Source organism: Panthera leo, chromosome E1 (assembly GCF_018350215.1).
Source record: "Panthera leo isolate Ple1 chromosome E1, P.leo_Ple1_pat1.1, whole genome shotgun sequence".
NCBI lineage: Eukaryota > Metazoa > Chordata > Mammalia > Carnivora > Felidae > Panthera > Panthera leo.
The window spans coordinates 39271123-39288746 of NC_056692.1; the positions used below are offsets into that span (position 1 = coordinate 39271123).

Sequence of the window (17624 nt, forward strand, 5' to 3'; positions counted from 1 at the left end):
TGGAGCCTGCTTGGGATTCTCTCTCTCTCCCTCTCTCTCTGCTCCTCCCACCGTCATGCTCTGTCTCTCTCTCCTCCAAAAATAAAAACATTAAAAAAATTTTTTTAAACGTTCATGTCTGTGGTACACATGTATGAACTTGCACGTTCTCTCTTCAAAAAATAAACATTAAAGAAAATAAACAAGATAATTTTGTATGGTGATAAGTGTTCTAATATAGTAGCAACTTTTGCTAGAGTGGTCAGACAGCTCTTCTGATGGGAATGATACAAAGGAACCAGCCATAAGGAGGTCCAGGGGAAGTGCACGTCAGAGGGAACAGTTAGCACAAAGGCTCAGAGGCAGGATGAACTTGTATTCAAGGAATAACACAAAGGGCGATACGGTTAGAACTGAGGGTGGGGTCAGAGAAGAAGTTATGAGTGGAAGGATAAGCAAGGCCAGGTCATGCAGGTCACATACTGAAACATTAAACATTGTGGGTTTTTTTTAAGTCTTTTTCTTGAGGCACCTGGGTGGCTCAGTTGGCTGAGGTCCAACTTTGGCTCAGGTCGTGATCTCGTGGTTCATGAGTTTGAGCTCTGCATCAAACTTCAGATCCTCTGTCCTCCTCTCTCTGCCCTTCCCCCACTTGCACTCTCCCCAAAATAAAATAAATATTTCAAAAGAAATAAATGAAGTCATTTTTCTTGAGGTGCAATCAGTGATATGCTGGTAAATACTTAATGACCAACTCTCAGGGAGGAATGAGTCCTGATTTACAGTGCTAGCCCATTTCTGTGGTGTAAATACCTTCTCTGCGGCTGATTTCAAGCTAGGTGACATCACTAAATGGAGAGGTGGGAAGAAATGTACAGAATTGATTCTTGTGAGATAGAGAAACAGCTCCTGGACGCCACTAGGTATAATTGACAGAAATATTAATTTGCCCTTTTGATGTGTACAGGGCTATAAATTTTGACAAATAAGAATTTACATTTGGGGGCACCTGGGTTGCTCTGTCGGTTGAGTATCCGACTGTGGCTCAAGTCACGATCTCGTGGTTCGTGAGTTCCAGCCCCGGATCGGACTCTGTACTGACAGCTCAGAGCCTGGAGCCTGTTTTGGAAGCTGTGTCTCTGTCTCTTTCTGTCCCACCCCTGCTCATGCTCTGTCTCCTTCAAAAATAAATAAACATTAAAAAAAATTTTTTTTTAAAGAATTTACATTTGGCAGCATCACTATAATGAGGGAGGATTTGATGATAGGTGGGAAGGGTGGTGTAAGTTCCTTCAGCATTTAGATAATTGTGCAAGATCTTTCTTTTCTAAGTGGAGTTTTCTCTGAGATTATAATATTTTGTTTCATATAATCCGATGTAGGATCTTGTTAGGCATTTTGACTGTAGTGGCCTCTGGCTAAGATTCATTAGAAGAAGACAATAAAAGTAACTCAAGGATAATTCTAGTGCCCTTAAAGGATCCCAGCATCTTCTCTGCTTAACATTTTCAGATGAAGCCTGAAATCAAATTTTCATGGATGGATTACAACGTGGATAGCCCATCCATAGAAGACTGAGAGTCACCAAAGTATCTAGGGGTAATATTTGACCTGAGGAAATTATGTTTTCAGTTCATCTGATTTATTTCCCTTTACTGGAAATGGATCCATTGGTCAAGAGAGTTATAAGCATCAAGCATACTTTGTAATACAAGTGAATGACTCCATTAATAAATAGAACTTGGATTCTAAACCAGGATGTTTGCTTTAACCTCCCTATATTTGGGATATTGTTTAAATACATATTCAAAAAGAAAATGAGATTTGAAAATTCATCATTATAAATGTCAAGTATTAAAAAATGAGTTAGCATTCATTGAGCCCTTGCTCCCTAAGTGCATGATCCTGTAGTTCATTTGTTTAATCTTTACAATAACCCCTTGAGAGAAGTAGTGTTATTATTTTATAGATTAACCTGAAATGTATGCATCGTAGCTATTATGAAAGAGAAAAAGCTTGTTATTGTATCATCAGTATGGCAGATTGGGGATTTAAGTGGAAGTATTTTTATTCCTCCTGAATTTGTCTTATTTGAATTATTGGGAAAGCCTCATGAAAATCTAGGGGGAAACCTGTCAATTATTTTTAAAATTTTTCTTTTTTTTAATAATTAAAAAAATGTTTATTTAGTTTTGAGAGAGAGAAAGAGAGAGACAGAGCGTGAGCTGGAGAGGGTCAGAGAGAGATGGAGACACAGAATCCGAAGCAGACTCCAGGGTCTGAGCTGTCAGCACAGAGCCTGACGCGGGGCTTGAACCCGTGAGCCGCAAGATCATGACCTGAGCTGAAGCCAGATACCTGACTGAGCCACCCAGGTATCCCTAAAATTTTCATATATTCAAAGCTGTTAGGGGCGCCTGGATGGCTCAGTCGGTTAAGCGTCCGACTTCAGCTCAGGTCATGATCTCGTGGTTTGTGAGTTCGAGCCCCATGTTGGGCTCTGTGCTGACAGCTCAGAGCCTAGAGCCTGCTTCGAATTCTGTGTCTTCCTCTCTCTGCCCCTTCCCCGCTCATGCTCTGTGTCTCTCTGTCTCTCAAAAAAATAAATCAAATGTAAAAACAAATAATAATAAAAAAAGCTGTTAGATGTTCATACATGTGTACCACAGACATGAATGTTTTAAAGATAAGACAATACCACCCATGGTAACTTGCTAAAGGAAGAAGGTTTATTGAATACAAAGAACTGACATTTTCTGTAGGACAATCAAGTCATCATATTTGTATGTGACATTCTTCCAGATGAGTGGGGAGATAGCACTATTGATTGCCCAGACGGTGCTCATATTTCAGTAACAGAAAGAAAACAGGACAGGCATTCTTCTTAGGCTTGCTCATTTTTCCAGACACAATGCTCTCTCTTCTTAGAGAGTATTTGCCAAATTCTCTCTCTTGTGTCTCGAATCAATTGCTTTGAGATTTCTCTTCCAGGGAGTGCAGCCTGGTGGTAAGTATTTTGCTTCGTTGGTCTACCTCCTCAAGAACTTTCTTAACCACTATGGCTTTGGCCAGATCTAAAAATTAAAATTTAAAAGGAGATTTTAGAGAGTTGATAAAAGATTAATAAGATCACGATAGCTAAAATGTGGAGGCAGCCCAAGTGTCCACCAATGGATGAATAAATAGATACATAAAATACGGTATATCCATACAATGGAATGTTATTCAGCCTTCAAAAGGAAGGAAATTCTGACACATGCTACAACATAGATGAATCTTGAAGGTACTACGCTAAGTGAAAGAAGTCAATCACAAAAAGACAAATATTGTATGATTTCCCTTGTATGAGGGACCTAGGGTAGTCAAATGTATAGAGAAGGAAAGTAGCAGGCTGGTTGCCTGGGGCTGGGAGGAGGGGGTAATGGGAAGCTATTGTTCAATAGTTGTAGAACAGGATGAAAAGAGTTCTACAGATGGATGGTGTTGATGGTTGTACCACAACATAAATGTACTTAGTGCCACTGCACTGTATCCTTTAAATCATTAAGATGGTAATGTTTATGTTCTGTATATTTTACCACAATGAAAAAACTGAAAGAAAAGATGAATAAGAAATTATATCAGTTAAAGGACTAATAGACTTTTGAATAGCATGGACTATGTAGGAAGCACAAATAGATAAACTTTTGGTGAATTTTTATTTCTTGGCTCGCTAAAAACATGGTGACATATTCCACTGTTTAAAATTAGCACATATCACTAAAGTTAGACACCCAGCACACCCTGATATCTACTATAAATCTTTATCATATCTGTTCTCATTAAGCCTAATACAAAAACAACCAAGCTGGACATTGCAAGTGAAATACGACAGCATAAAAACACAATTCCATTTTGGGGTGCCTGGTGGCTCAATCGGCTGAGCATCTGACTCTTGATTCTGGCTTGGGTTGTGGTCTCACGGTTGGTGAGTTTGAGCCCTGCATGGGGCTCTGTGCTGGCAGTGCAAAGCCTGCTTGAGATTCTTGGTTTCCCTGTCTCTCTGTCCCTCCCCTCCCAATAAATAAACAAACTTAAAAAAAAAAAAACCACACACAGAATTTCATTTTAATTACCTCTGACTTGATTTCCCATGTTTCCAGATCCATAATCTTTAGACTTGTAACCTCCAGACTTGCAAGCCCTGTGAACACATATCGTTGGAAACATCACCAAAGAGTGATTCAGAGGGAACCCCTTTAATTCTAGATTCACTCTTGCATTTTCTTTAGCTATTTGGTGAGAACAGTTGCCGTGGGTTACACAGTTGGGACGACTCTGCCTTAGTATCTAGAGGTGATATTTTTGTCATACCTTTAATACAGGCTTGTCATCTTTTGGTTTTGTCAGATGTTGCTAATTTGTATGTTGGCAGGCCCGTATTCTGTTTAATCTTTAGCATTTGTGACAATAAATACAGTCATGTCAGTTTACATTCACTTTCCAGGGATCTAAGTTTCAAGTGGACTTCAGTACAGGACATCGTCCCTATAAATTTGTTTTACCCACCCATCATCTCCACCGATGAGGAGGCAGTAGGTCTCAATTTCCTTTTCTAGGTGGACCTTAATGTCGAGCAGCTGCTCGTACTCCAGTTTCTGGCCCTCCGTCTCGGTTCGGACCTGGTGCAGCTGTTCTTCCAGGGCCCCGATCTGAGCCTGGATCTGGGCGAGCTGCGTGCAGTAGTTCCCTTCGGTCTCGGTCAGGGAGCACTCCAGGGAGTGTTTCTATCAGGGAACAAGAAAGAACCTGAGGCAGATACAGATAGGCAGAAATTTGCTCTGATAGATGATTTTCTTCTCTTGTGAACTTTGTCTACAATTGTGTTCAATTTCACACTGACACATGGTTAAGACTGTGAAATTCTTAAAAAGGAGCACATGTCTCTGGTTGAATAAACTGGAGACATGAATGTGGCTGTTTTGGCCGTTCTATGTAAAATCCTATTCTTTTCTTATGTTCTAAGTTAGTTACATAAATGTGTATGCGGATATGTTTCCACAAGGGTTAGGGGCCTTAAAACCAATAAGTGCATATTTTAAAAACAAAATTTTTTTTTAACATTTATTTATTTTTGAAAGAGAGAGAGCATGAGCAGGGGAGTAGGGGCAGGGAGAGAGGGAGACACAGAATCTGAAACAGGCTCCAGGCTCCGAGCTGTCAGCACAAGAAACACGCCTGGAATCCAGGAGCAACAAGCAAGGAGATCATGACCTGAGCCTAAGTCAGAACTTAACTCAGCTTAAGGAACTGATCCACTCAGGCGCCCCCAACTGGCGCATATTTACAAGGATACCCCAGGAGACGGTGGGAATTCGTCCTTTGCCTACCGTGGCTAGGAGAGACTGAAGTTCAATTTCCAGTGTTTGGAGATTGCGTTTCATTTCAGTCAGTTCATTCCGGGCTGAGGTGGTGGCCCCGACGTCCTCGGAGATCTGCTGTTGCAGCGAAGCGCTCTGAAAAGGTATAAACGAGGGAGCAAATCTTAGTTTTGTGACTGTCACTAAGATGCGGAGGGATTGTTCTCTGGGCAAGACTCACCTTCTCGTTGAACCAGGCCTCCGCGTCCCTGCGGTTCTGCTCGGCCAGGTCTTCGTACTCGGCCCGCATGTTGTTCAGCAGGACCGTGAGGTCCACGCCGGGCGCCGCGTTCATCTCCACGTTCACGTTCCCGCCCGCCGCGCACTGCAGGGCCTGCATTTCCTGGAGGCCAAAAAGTGTGCTGCTCAGGTATGCAGGGATCTCACAGACAGTCCAGAGGCATAGCTTTGGAAGGATGCTTAGAGTACATTTGGCTGTACATCCCCACCCCCCGCCCCCCGCCCCCAGCTAAGCAACGACCCTTCTCTACTTTTTATATTCCCGTCTCACGAAGCAGCCTGTTTCCTTATGGGAGAATTTTTTAAATTGTTCCAGAGCTCTTCCATATGGTGAACCAAAGTCCTGCTTTTATAACTCCGTTGGTTTTAGTTCTGTTGCACAGAAAGTCTTAATTCCTTAAGATCTTTAAAATGAATTATCTGTCATCTCTTATTCTATTCATTTACAACTGAAATGTCTCCACATTGGTAGACTGGTCTTCCTTCCACTTAGAGAGCAGCTTCCATGTGTTCTTGACTCAGCTACATCCTGAACACAGCATGGACAGGGTTGAGGGGCTGAGTCTGAATAATTCTGAACAATTGAAATAATTATAAGTATTTATGTTTATTTATATTTATAAATGTTTGTCTATTTATAATTAATAGGGGTGCCTGGGTGGCTCAGTCGGTTAAGTATCTGACTTTGGCTCAGGTCATGATCTCAGGTCTGTGAGTTCGGGCCCCTCATCGGGCTCTGTGCTGACAGCTTGGAGCCTAGAGCCTGCTTCGGATTCTGTGTCTCCCCCTCTCTCTCTGCCCTTCCTATACCTGTGCACGCTCTCTCTCTCTCTCTCTCTCTCTTAAAAATAAATGAACATTAAAAAAAAAGATGCATGTGGGTTTGTCTGTGAGTGAAGCATTAAAAAAGTCAATTGTATTTAATTTATCAAAAATGTATTCAGTAACAACCATGGGCTATACCCACAGTTGAACCCATATATCCATATAAATGTTGTTTTTTAAGTAGTTATTTTTATAAGACAGCCTCATGACTAATCAAGTAGCATTTTTAGCTTGATCTCCTGTGTTAACTAGTAGGCTTGACTGTAGAAGCCTTTTGGCTGTTTAAAAATATCAAATTCACTTTCAAAGAATAAAGATTTTTTTTTTCCCCAGAAAACAGTGGTTCTGAAAGCAATCCCAAAGCTGTGTCTTAGGAACAGTGGCTGTATGATCTGATTTCGAAGTAGCTTCCAACAATGACCACTTTGAGGTATACTCTTCATTTGGAAGAAAAATTTTTGATATAACAATTTATTTTCAGTCTCACTATTTTTATAGATACATCTATTAAGAACATACATCAAGGGGTGCCTGGGTGGCTCAGTCAGTTAAGCAGCTGACTTCAGCTCAGGTCATGATCTCACAGTTAGTGAGTTCGAGCCCCGTGTCAGGCTCTGTGCTGACAGCTCAGAGCCTGGAGCCTGCTTTAGATTCTGTGTCTTCCTCTTTCTCTGCTCCTTCCCCACTTGCACTCGTGTCTCTCTATCTCTCTAAAAAATAAATAAACACTAAAAAAAAATTTTTTAAAAGAATATACATCAATATTAAATGTATATATTTACTGCGTGTATAAAGTAAATGCTTATGTGTTTTGAATCTTTCACTATTACATAGAAATTTAGATCTAGTTTTCTTAGGATATGCTTATAGTATATTTATGTAATTAGATGTAATCTCTTAACTGTATCATTTTAACTTAGCTATAATTACCTAGCCAAACACTACTCTTGTAACCCTGATTGATCTGGAAAACAGGATTCCCCCCTCCCCACCCCTCCATGGGAAACTTGATGAGAGAGCAAGCAAGGGTGAATCTAGACAAATATGAGGCCATTCCTCAAGACAACTCAGGCCTCATGCTTGTCTGACAATGGGTCTCTAGTACCAATTTCTTATTTAAGAAGTCAAGCGCATTATTTTCTGTCAGATGGAAGGTATCTGCAGAGGGATAGCAAAATGTGCGCAGACAGCTCTTACCTCTTTATGGTTCTTTTTCAGGTAAGTCATCTCCTCACTGAGAGTTTCATACTGAATCTCCAGATCTGTTCTGCACAAGGTGATTTCATCCAGAACTCTGCGTAGCCCATTGACATCACTCTCTACACTCTGATGAAGAGCCAGCTCATTTTCATACCTTAGAGAATATTAATGATTTTCCAGGATGTCATATGGTGGGAGAAATAGTCACCAATCAGTGATCAAACACTAGAAGTCTGGACTTTTGAAGTGGGAGGTTTGGCCACAGAGACATTTTCAAAGTATATTGTATATATAAGAGCTATTATTTTCTTTAATTTGAGGCATTTCTTTGGCAGAAAAGAAACTAGGGGATGGGATGCTGCTTTTATAGCAGTTCATACTTTATATTTCATAGCCAAATATAAAGAAGTAATAACATTCTGTTTATTTTTTATATTCTGCTTAAATCCAAGTGTTCTACCAGTATTAGAATAAGAGTTGGTAATATTTAATGGAGGGATCAAAAAATAAATTAAATTTAATGTTTTGCATCAATCACCATGTATCCTTTTCACTCTCTGAGCCTACTTACTTGAGTCTGAAATCATCCGCTGTCAGCCTGGCATTATCAATCTGCAGAACAACATTAGCATTGCTGGTGGTGGAAGCAATGATCTGGAAAAGGGGGGTTTGACTTTTAAAAGGCAATTTATTACAGCCAATAAGATACAAGTATTTTTTTTTTAGAGTAGGGAATGGAAATAATAAAAATTAATATAGTTACTAGTCAGTGACATTTTTATCATGAGTTTCACCAACTGAATCTACTCAATGCTTATTTCCAATGCTAAATTGAAATTTCCTTAAGAAATTACACATAGGGACGATAAGTGTTTTCAGTATTCAGTGAAGAAAGGAAAAGAACGTTCAGAAATAAACATGATTGTGAAGTGTAATTTCTTACCTGATTTTTAAGATCGTCGACTATTGGGAAGTATCTACTATAGTCGTGATCAAGACCACGGCAGGAACCAGGCCCAAATTTCTCATACCAGCCCTTAATCTTCTGCTCCAGGTCGGCGTTGGCCTCCTCCAGGGCGCGCACATTCTCCAGGTAGGAGGCCAGCCGGTCGTTGAGGTTCTGCATGGTCACCTTCTCGTTGCCCGACAGGAGGCCGCCCTCATTCAGCGTAAAGCCAGCACAGAGATTGCTTCCCGCTGTGTTGCCTCCTGATGAACTGCCCCCAAAGGCACAGGAGAAACTGCTTCCAATTCCGGGCATGCTGCAAGCATTTCCAACTCCAAAGCCGGCTCCCCCGCCAGAGAGCCTGAGGGACCCTGCGGTAGGACGGGAGCAGGCCCTCCTGGACCCGCTGGAAAGTCGCAGAGACATGGTGTCAGGACAAGCGCGTTGCACAGCTGTCTCGGAGGAAGTCAGAATGGAGTGCCTCGTCTCCTCAACTCTTCTGTTTGCCTTTTTATAGACAATTCCCAAGTGTGCTCTGGACGAAATTCTGCCTACATAGAGTAAAACATGGCTTGCCAGCCTCAGCAAGTTAGCATAATTGGATGATTTTTCCTAATTAGTAACTAACTTAGCTGGGCTCCTTTCTGTAGGAGGGCAGTTGCCCTCAGGTTGGTGGTTATCTGAGAAATTGGTCTGGGTGGAGTAATGTCAGTTTCCTTATTACATCTTTAAATGGTGAGTGAGTCACTCTTCACTTCCATCCTTAGAAGATAAAACTCGTCCGTCCATCACACAGTAAAAATCTGGCGTCATGGTTTTGGGCTATTATGCTAATAGATATTGATGCTTCTGAGACCTTTCCTACTTTTATTTTCACAGTTCTTTCCACGTAAGTAGAGCACAGACTCGTGTTATTCCCCTCAAATGGTCCTTCCATTATTAGTTTTCCCTCCCTCTTGGCACCGTTTCTAATGGGAACCTCCATTTTGGCTGATGTGCGTCATCTCCTGTTGACACTTATGTTGGGGGATAGTTGTCTTCTCTTATCCATTTTGGCAATTAGGAACACACCCCTAATTGCTCTTATGTGTTGCGGGAGTTTGGAAGGACATTAACGTATTTCCTGACCCTGCAAAAATCTAAAGCAAACCTAGAAGGAAATGTTTCGTCTGTTTTTATTTCACTGTGGTTTAGCTTAGGTGAAAGTCATCAGTAGACTAATTATTTACTGGGTGTGGATTCCCATATATTTATTGAAAACCCTGAATATTTTGGAAAATTTTGAAACATCTGGAAATTGACTTGTGGGCACAATTTCTATGAATATTTATTATGTGAGGCTGTTACAGATTCATTCATTCGTTTATTTAATAAATATGTAGTAAACATCTGTTATGTGCCAGTCACTGTTTTGGGCACTTTGGATAAGTAGAATCATACATTATTTGTCTTTTGGTGATGGGCTTATTCCCTTTAGCATAATGTCCTCAAGTTTCAACCATATTGTAGCATGTGTCAGAATTTCTTTTCTTTTTAAGGCTGAATAATATTCCATTGCATGTATATACTATATTTTGTTTATCCATGCATCAGTTGATGGACATTAGAGTTGCGTTTACCTTTTGGCTATTGTGATTAAAGCTATTATCAACATGGGTATACAATATCTGTTCAGGTCCCTGCTTTTATTTCCCATGGGAATTCTACTTCTCGAAAGTAGAATTACTAGATCTTATGGTAATTCTATTTTTAATTTTTTGAGGAAATGCCATACTGCTTTCCATAGTAGCTGCATTATTTCACATTCCCATCCATAGTGCACAAGGGTTCCAATTTCTGCACATCATCGCCAACATTTGTTATTTTCTTTTTTTTCTTTTCTTTATTGTGGCCATCCTAATGCACATCAGGTGGTGTCTTCTTGTGGTTTTGATTTGCATTTCCTTAATGATTAGTGATGTTGAGCATCTTTTCATGTGCTTGTTGGCCATTTGAATATCTTCTCTGGAGGAATGTCTATTCAAGTTCTTTGCCCATTTTTAGAGTCATATTGTTTTTTTGTTGTTGAGTTGTAGGAGTGTGCTATATATTCTGGATATTAATCCATTATCATTTCATTGTTAAACAGGTTGAATTTATCACTCTTTATTTTTGAATTGTGATTCTATTATCTTATTTAAGAAATGATTAATTCTCCAAGCTCATACAAATATTTTCTTACTTTGTTTTCTAAACATTGAATCATTTTGCCTTTCACATTTAAGGCTTTGGTAGTTTGGAATAATTTTTTAGTATTCTTTTTTTTTGAATCTTTGATACAGAATCAAATTTCATTTTTAAAAATGTGGATCATGGGGGCACCTGGGTGGCTCAGTCGGTAGGGCATTGGATTTGAGTTCAGGTCATGATCTCCCCATAAGTTTGAGACCCACGTCGGGCTCTCTGCTATCTGCTTTGGATCCTCTGTACCGCGCCCTCCCCCCCCCCCCCACCGCCCCTCTGCCACTTGTTCTCTCCCTCTCTCTCTTTCTCTCAAAAATAAGTAAATATTAAAAAAAATGTGGATAATGATACTTTGAGCATATTTACTGAATGGTGCCATCCTTTCCCTGTAGTGCCATATTGTCAATAAAGAAAGTGTTCACTGCCTCCTCTGTCCTTAAGAAAATCTTCATATAGGTGAGGATTCATTTGGTACCAGTTTTCTATCTGTGCCAGAACCATATCATTTTTGTCACAATTGCTCCATAATATAACATGATATTTGGTAAGGCAAGAACTCCACCAACTCCTTGCCATCAAGTCAATTTTTATTTCTCCATTCCTCTTTTTTTTTCATTCTTTTTAAAAATATAATTTATTGTTGGGGCGCCTGGGTGGCTCAGTCGTTTGAGCTTCCGACTTCGGCTCAGGTCATGATCTCACGGTCTGAGTTTGAGCCCCGCATCGGGCTCTGTGCTGACAGCTCAGAGCCTGGAGCCTGCTTCAGATTCTGTGTCTCCCTCTCTCTCTGACCCTTCCCTGTTCATGCTCTGTCTCTCTCTGTCTCAAAAATAAATAAACATTAAAAAATAAATTTAAAATATAATTTATTGTCAAATTGGTTTCCATACAACACCCAGTGCTCATCCCAATTCCTCTTATATAAATTTTAAAATCAGCTTTTTAAATACAATAAGATCTTAAGATGTGCCTTAAATCTTTAAAACTATTTGAGAAAATTTGACATCCCTATGATATTGTGTATATCCAGAAAATTGAATATCCTTTCCATTCACTGAGGTCTTCCTCAATTTCCATTAGTAAAAAGTTATTTTTCCATATGTGCTTTCATATCATTTTTTAGAACAACTTCCAGATATTTATCTAATATTGTTGTTGAGGATATCTTTTATTTTTATTTTTAAAATGTTTATTTATTTATTTTGAGAGACAGCATGGGAAGGGCAGGGAGGAGAGGGAGAGAAAGAATCCCAAGCAGACTCTGCACTGTCAGCACAGAGCCCAGTGTGGGACTTGAACTCATGAACCTTGAGATCATGACCTGAGCTGAAATTAAGAGCTGAACATTCAACTAACTGAGCCCCAAAGACATCTTTTAGAAATCACATTTTCTAGATAAATTTTACTATGTAAAGAAATGCAATTGATATTTGCCTAGTGATTTTGATCAACTTTGTACATTCTATTCTTTTCACCCCAGTTTTTATTTATTTTTTCCAGCTTTATTGAGATATAATTGACAAAGAAAATTGTAATATATTTAAACTGTACAATGTCATGATTTGATACATGGATACACCGTGAAATGATTCTCACAGTCAAGTTAATTACCATATCCACTGCTTCACAAGTTACCTTTGTGTGTGTGAGAGGGAAAACTCCTAAGATCTACTCTCAGCAAATTTCAAGTATGCAATACAATATAATTAACTGTAGTCACCATGCTACATGTTAAGTCCTCAGAACTTATTCATCTTCTAACTGGAAGTTTGGGCCCTTTTACCAACCTATCCCATATTCCCCCCTCTCAAGGCCCCGGCAACCACCATTTTGTTCTGCATGAAAACGTTCTTGATGTAAACAAATGTAGCAGTGTGTAATGATATCCAGTAAAATATCAAAGTCCCTCCTGGTTTTTGTCCTCCCTACTCTCCCAGTGTACCCTTCCAGCTGTTTGCACCCTCCAACTGGTTTTCTATTCATTTGCACACGTGCATAGTATGTAAATACACAAGTGCCACACATGAATCATCTGTGTTATATGCACTGTTCTCTAACTTGCTTTGTTCACTGTACATAATATGCCTTAGAGCATGAGTAGGTGCCTAATGTGGTAGAAACTGTCGGTTGACCCCCAAATTTTTAACTGGGCAATGTCTGCCCACAATAAAGACTGCTTTTTCAGGCATTCTCTGCAGCTAATTGTGACAACGTGATTAAGCTAGCCAATGTGATACAAGCAGGAGTATATGTGGCATGTTCTGGAAACTTTAAGAAGAAACTGAGGGGCGCCTGGGTAGCTCAGTCGGTTAAGCGTTCAACTTCTGCTCAGGTCATGATCTCATGGTCCGTGGGTTTGACACCCACATCGGGCTCTGTGCTGACACCTCAGAGTCTGGATCCTATTTCAGATTCTGTGTCTCCCTCTATCTCTGCCCCTCCCCCGTTTGCACTCTGTCTGTCTCTCTCTCTCAAAAATAAATAAACATTAAAAAAATTAAGAGGAAGCTGACACAAGTCTTTGTCCCATCTTCTCGTTTTCCTTCATCCTGCTGGCATGGGTGTGATGGCTGGATCTGATGGTTGGTGCTTCCCCTTGGACCATGAGCCAAGGCCACATTCTGGCTCTGGTAAAGTGGAAAGCTGAAAACAACCTGGGTTTCTGTTGGTGTTCTGGTGCAGAGCTGTCATCATAGCCCTGAATGCTCTACTTCTGCAGTTTTATGCGTGAAAGAAAGAAACTTCTAATTGTATAAAGTCCTGTTATTCTCGTACTGTTACTCGGAGCCAAACCTAATTTTAAGTAATTTGTTCAACCACTCTCTTACTAAGGGACCTTCAGATTGTTTCCAGCTTATTGCTATTATTGATAATGCTGAACATGTTCACATTTTTCTTTAGAATGGATTCCTTAAGATTTTTTTTTTTGCCAGTTCTTCTTAATCAGATTTATTGAGGTTTCATATATCCATAATACAATTAGCCTTTTATAGCCTACAGTTCTATAGATTTTGCCAAAAACATGGTCATGTAGCCACTACCATAACCAAGATATAGAACAGTCCCCTGACCCCCCCACCCCCAATTCCTCTGTATCCCTTTGTACTCCGTTTCTGCCCACAGCCCCAGCTCCAGGCAAACACTGATCGCTTTTCTAGGTCTGTAGTTTTGCCCCACCATGTGATATACATGGAATTAGACAGTGAATTCTTTGAGTCTGACTTTTTCAGTTGGCATAATGCAGTTGACATGCATTCATGCTGTTGAGTGTATTTATTAAACATTTGTTAATTTTTATTGGACTGTTTTCCACTTTTTTTGGCATACTGCAGTTTGTTTGTCCACTCACTAGTTGTTTCCAGTTTTTGATAAATATGAATAAAGCCACTATAAATATTCACATACAGGTTTTTATGTGAATGTAAATTTGATTTTATTTAATATGAAGGAGTGGGATTGCTGGGCCATATATATAGATGGATGTTTAATATTATAAGAAACTGATGGGGCGCCTGGCTAGCTCAATCCGTTAAGCTTCTGACTCTTGATCTCAGCTCAGGTCATGATCTCGTGCTTGGGGAGATCGAGCACCATGTCAGTCTCTGCACTGACAGTGCGGAGCCTGCTTGGGATTCTCTCTTTCCCACCTCCCCCCTCACCAAAATAAAAAATAAAACTTAAAAAAGTTGTTGTACCATTTTTCATTTTCATCAACAATGAATAAGAGTCCTAGTTGCTCCTTATCCTTTCCATCCCTTGCTATTGCCAGTTTTAAAAATATGTTTTATGTATTGTAATAGATGTGTGGTGGTATCTCATTGTGTCCTAAATTTTCATTTCCTTAATGACTCATAATGTTGAACATCTTTTCATGTGCTCACTTCCCATCCATATCTCTTCTTAAAAAATTTTTTGTTTTACATTTATTTAGTTTTGAGAGACAGAGATAGAGTGGGAGTGGGGGAAGGGAAGTGGGAAGGAGACAGAGAGTCCGAAGCAGGCTCTAGGCTCTGAGCAAATATCAGCACAGAGCCCGATGTGGCTGGCACTCGAACCCACGAGCTGTGAGATCATGACCTGAGCCGAAGTCGGACGCTCAACCAACTGAGCCACCCAGGCACCCCCATATCTCTTCTTTGGTGAGACATCAGTTCAATTCTTTTGCCCATTTATGTATCGGATTATTTTGCATCCTTACTATTGAGTTATGAGGATTCTTTATGTATAAGAATCTGGATACAAGTACTTTATCAGATAAGTGATTTGCAGGCATTTTCTCATAATCCATGTCTTTAAATTTTTTTTAAGTTTTCTTTACTTAAGTAATCTCTACATCCGATATGGGGCTCACATTCACGACCCCAAGATCAAGAGTTGCACACTCCTCCGACTGAGCCAGACAGGCACCCCTTGTCTTTCCATTTTCTTAAATAGTACACATTTTTCACATTGATGAAGTCCAAATGAATATATATATATATATATATATATATATATATATATATATGTATTTTTTTTCAAATTATGCTTTGGGTGTCATATGTAGTGAATTTATGTCTAAACCAAAGTTATAAAGATTTTTCTCCTATGGTTTCTTCTAAAATTAAAAAAAAAAGTTATTTTGAAATAATTATAGGTTTACAGAAAAGCGCAAAAAATGTGCAAAGAAATGTTCAGGGAGGTCCTGGGCAGCCTTCACCCAGGCCCCCAGTGCTAACACCTTATATAACTGTAGTACTTTTAAAACCAGGAAATTGACATTCATATAATCCATAGCATTTATTCAGATTCTGCCAGTTGTACACACATTTATTTGTGTGTGTGCATGCATGTGCACGCATGTGCAGCTCTATGCAATTTTATCACATGTGCAGCTTCATGAAATCACCACTGCAATCAAGATGCCTAATTGTACCATGTTCACAAGACCCTTGCATGCTAACCCCTTTATAGTCACACCTACCCCCCTCCCTCCCAATCTCTAACCCCTGGCAACCATGAATCTGTTCTCCATCTCTATAATTATTTTATGTCACAAATGTGCTATAAACGCAATAATGCAAAATGTGTTCTTATGGATTTGTCTATTGCTTCTTTCTATTCTATTAGTTTTTCTTCATGTGTTTTGAAGTTTTCTTGTTTAATATATTTAGGATTGCTTTTTCTGATAGTAATACAACCACTCATGATTTATTAAAAATAAATTAAAATTTATTTTTAAAAATTAAGATATATAATTCATATATACCATTGTATTAAGTTTCAGATATATGACATAATGGTTCCATGTATGTATATATTACAAAATGATCACCAGAGAGTAAGTCAAGAACATCCATCACCCCACATATTCACAAATTTGAAAACAATTTTTTGGATTAATGTTTATATGATGTATCTTTTTCCATCCTTTCACTTTCAGTCTACCCGTATTTGTTATATTTGAAGTGAATCTTTTGTAGACAGTATATATGTGAGTTGCTCTGTAGAGAAACTCGTGCACACGTCATAGGTACCATGTACAGAATGTTTATAGTAGTATTGTTCATACTAGTCCCCAACTGGAAACAATTCAACAGAAGATAGCACAAGTTGCGCCAAATATTTTAAAAGTTTTGCCAAGCGGGTGGTTGTGTAATGGCGTCTCATGTGGTTTCCGCTTCCATTTCTGTGATTGCTGGTGAGGTTGAACACTTTTCATACATTTACTGGCCATTTAGGATTTCTCCTGGCACACTGAAGATATCATTCTACTCTCTTTTGGATTCCAACTGTTGAGAAGTTGGCATTCATTCTTGCTGCCACTCATTTGAAGGTAATCATTTCCCCCCATTTGCCTGATTTTAAAGATATTCTATTTGCAAGACGAACAATGACGATTTCATCAGAGACGTGACCATAGCTTGTCAGCTAAGAGTGGCGGCCCTGGAATTGTAGCCCTGGGTGCAGATCACACCACTGGGTGAATTTGAACACATGGTTTAAACTCTTTAAATCCCAGTTTCCTTATTGGTAAGATTGTGGCTTTGTTTTTATCTTGTCTTTAGCTTTACTTTGATCTGATCCATGTGCATTTCATTTTATTTCGATGTGTAGGACTTTTAATCTGTGAACTGGTGTCTTTCATCAGTTCTGGAGAAACTTCAGCTCCTACCTCTTCAACTGTTGTCCTACCCCAGTTGTCTCTGTTTTATCCTTCAGGAAGCCAGAAAAGGTTTATTTTCTCTATTCTGACTTTAAACCAATTGCTAGAGGTAGATCTAGGGCCTGAAGCTTATCCAATTTTTGGTCTCCGATGGTAGTGCTGCAGAGGTACTATAGGAATTAAAAGGCAAACCTATATTTGAATGAATGTTACTTCCGTTAAGGAAAATTTGCTGTTCCCTCCAGGGTAAAGGAACCCAGTAGTATCCTGATAAGCATGTGGTTAGTTTTCTTTCTTAAAAAATGGTACCATCTCAAGGACTCCATTTTTATGTCTGCTGATGACAGGTCAGTAGCTTGACCAGCCTGAGAGAGAGGGATGTCACGCACATGTACTGAAGTACAGCCTCCATAATGGCCACTTTGACAGTGGGCTTATTGTGCAAGCTCATTGTGAAGAGGGAGCCTGGCTGACCTCCGTGAATCAGCTTGTCCACGTAGTTATGGAGCTTTTTCTCTGGGGTGGATGTTCTGTAGAGGGCGTTAAAATGAGTCACAAAGAGCCATATGTCTTGTGCTCACTCCCAGAGGAATGCAATTTTCATAACTTATGGACCTGTCATATGCGAACATTTCTTATAGGAATTGTGCAAAAATAAAATTTATAA

The 17624-nt window shown here is 39.5% G+C and overlaps 1 protein-coding gene across 1 annotated transcript; it reads right to left on the reverse strand.

The window, feature by feature from the left end:
* Positions 1–2746: 2746 nt before the first annotated feature.
* KRT25 (keratin 25) lies at positions 2747–9015 on the reverse strand. Its single transcript, XM_042915851.1, has 8 exons — positions 8587–9015; positions 8215–8297; positions 7641–7797; positions 5560–5721; positions 5349–5474; positions 4528–4745; positions 4095–4162; positions 2747–3053 (listed from the first exon to the last, which is right to left on the reverse strand). The coding sequence occupies exons 1-8, from the start codon at positions 9013–9015 to the stop codon at positions 2944–2946; spliced, it is 1353 nt and encodes a 450-aa protein (XP_042771785.1). The 3' UTR covers positions 2747–2943.
* Positions 9016–17624: the final 8609 nt, after the last annotated feature.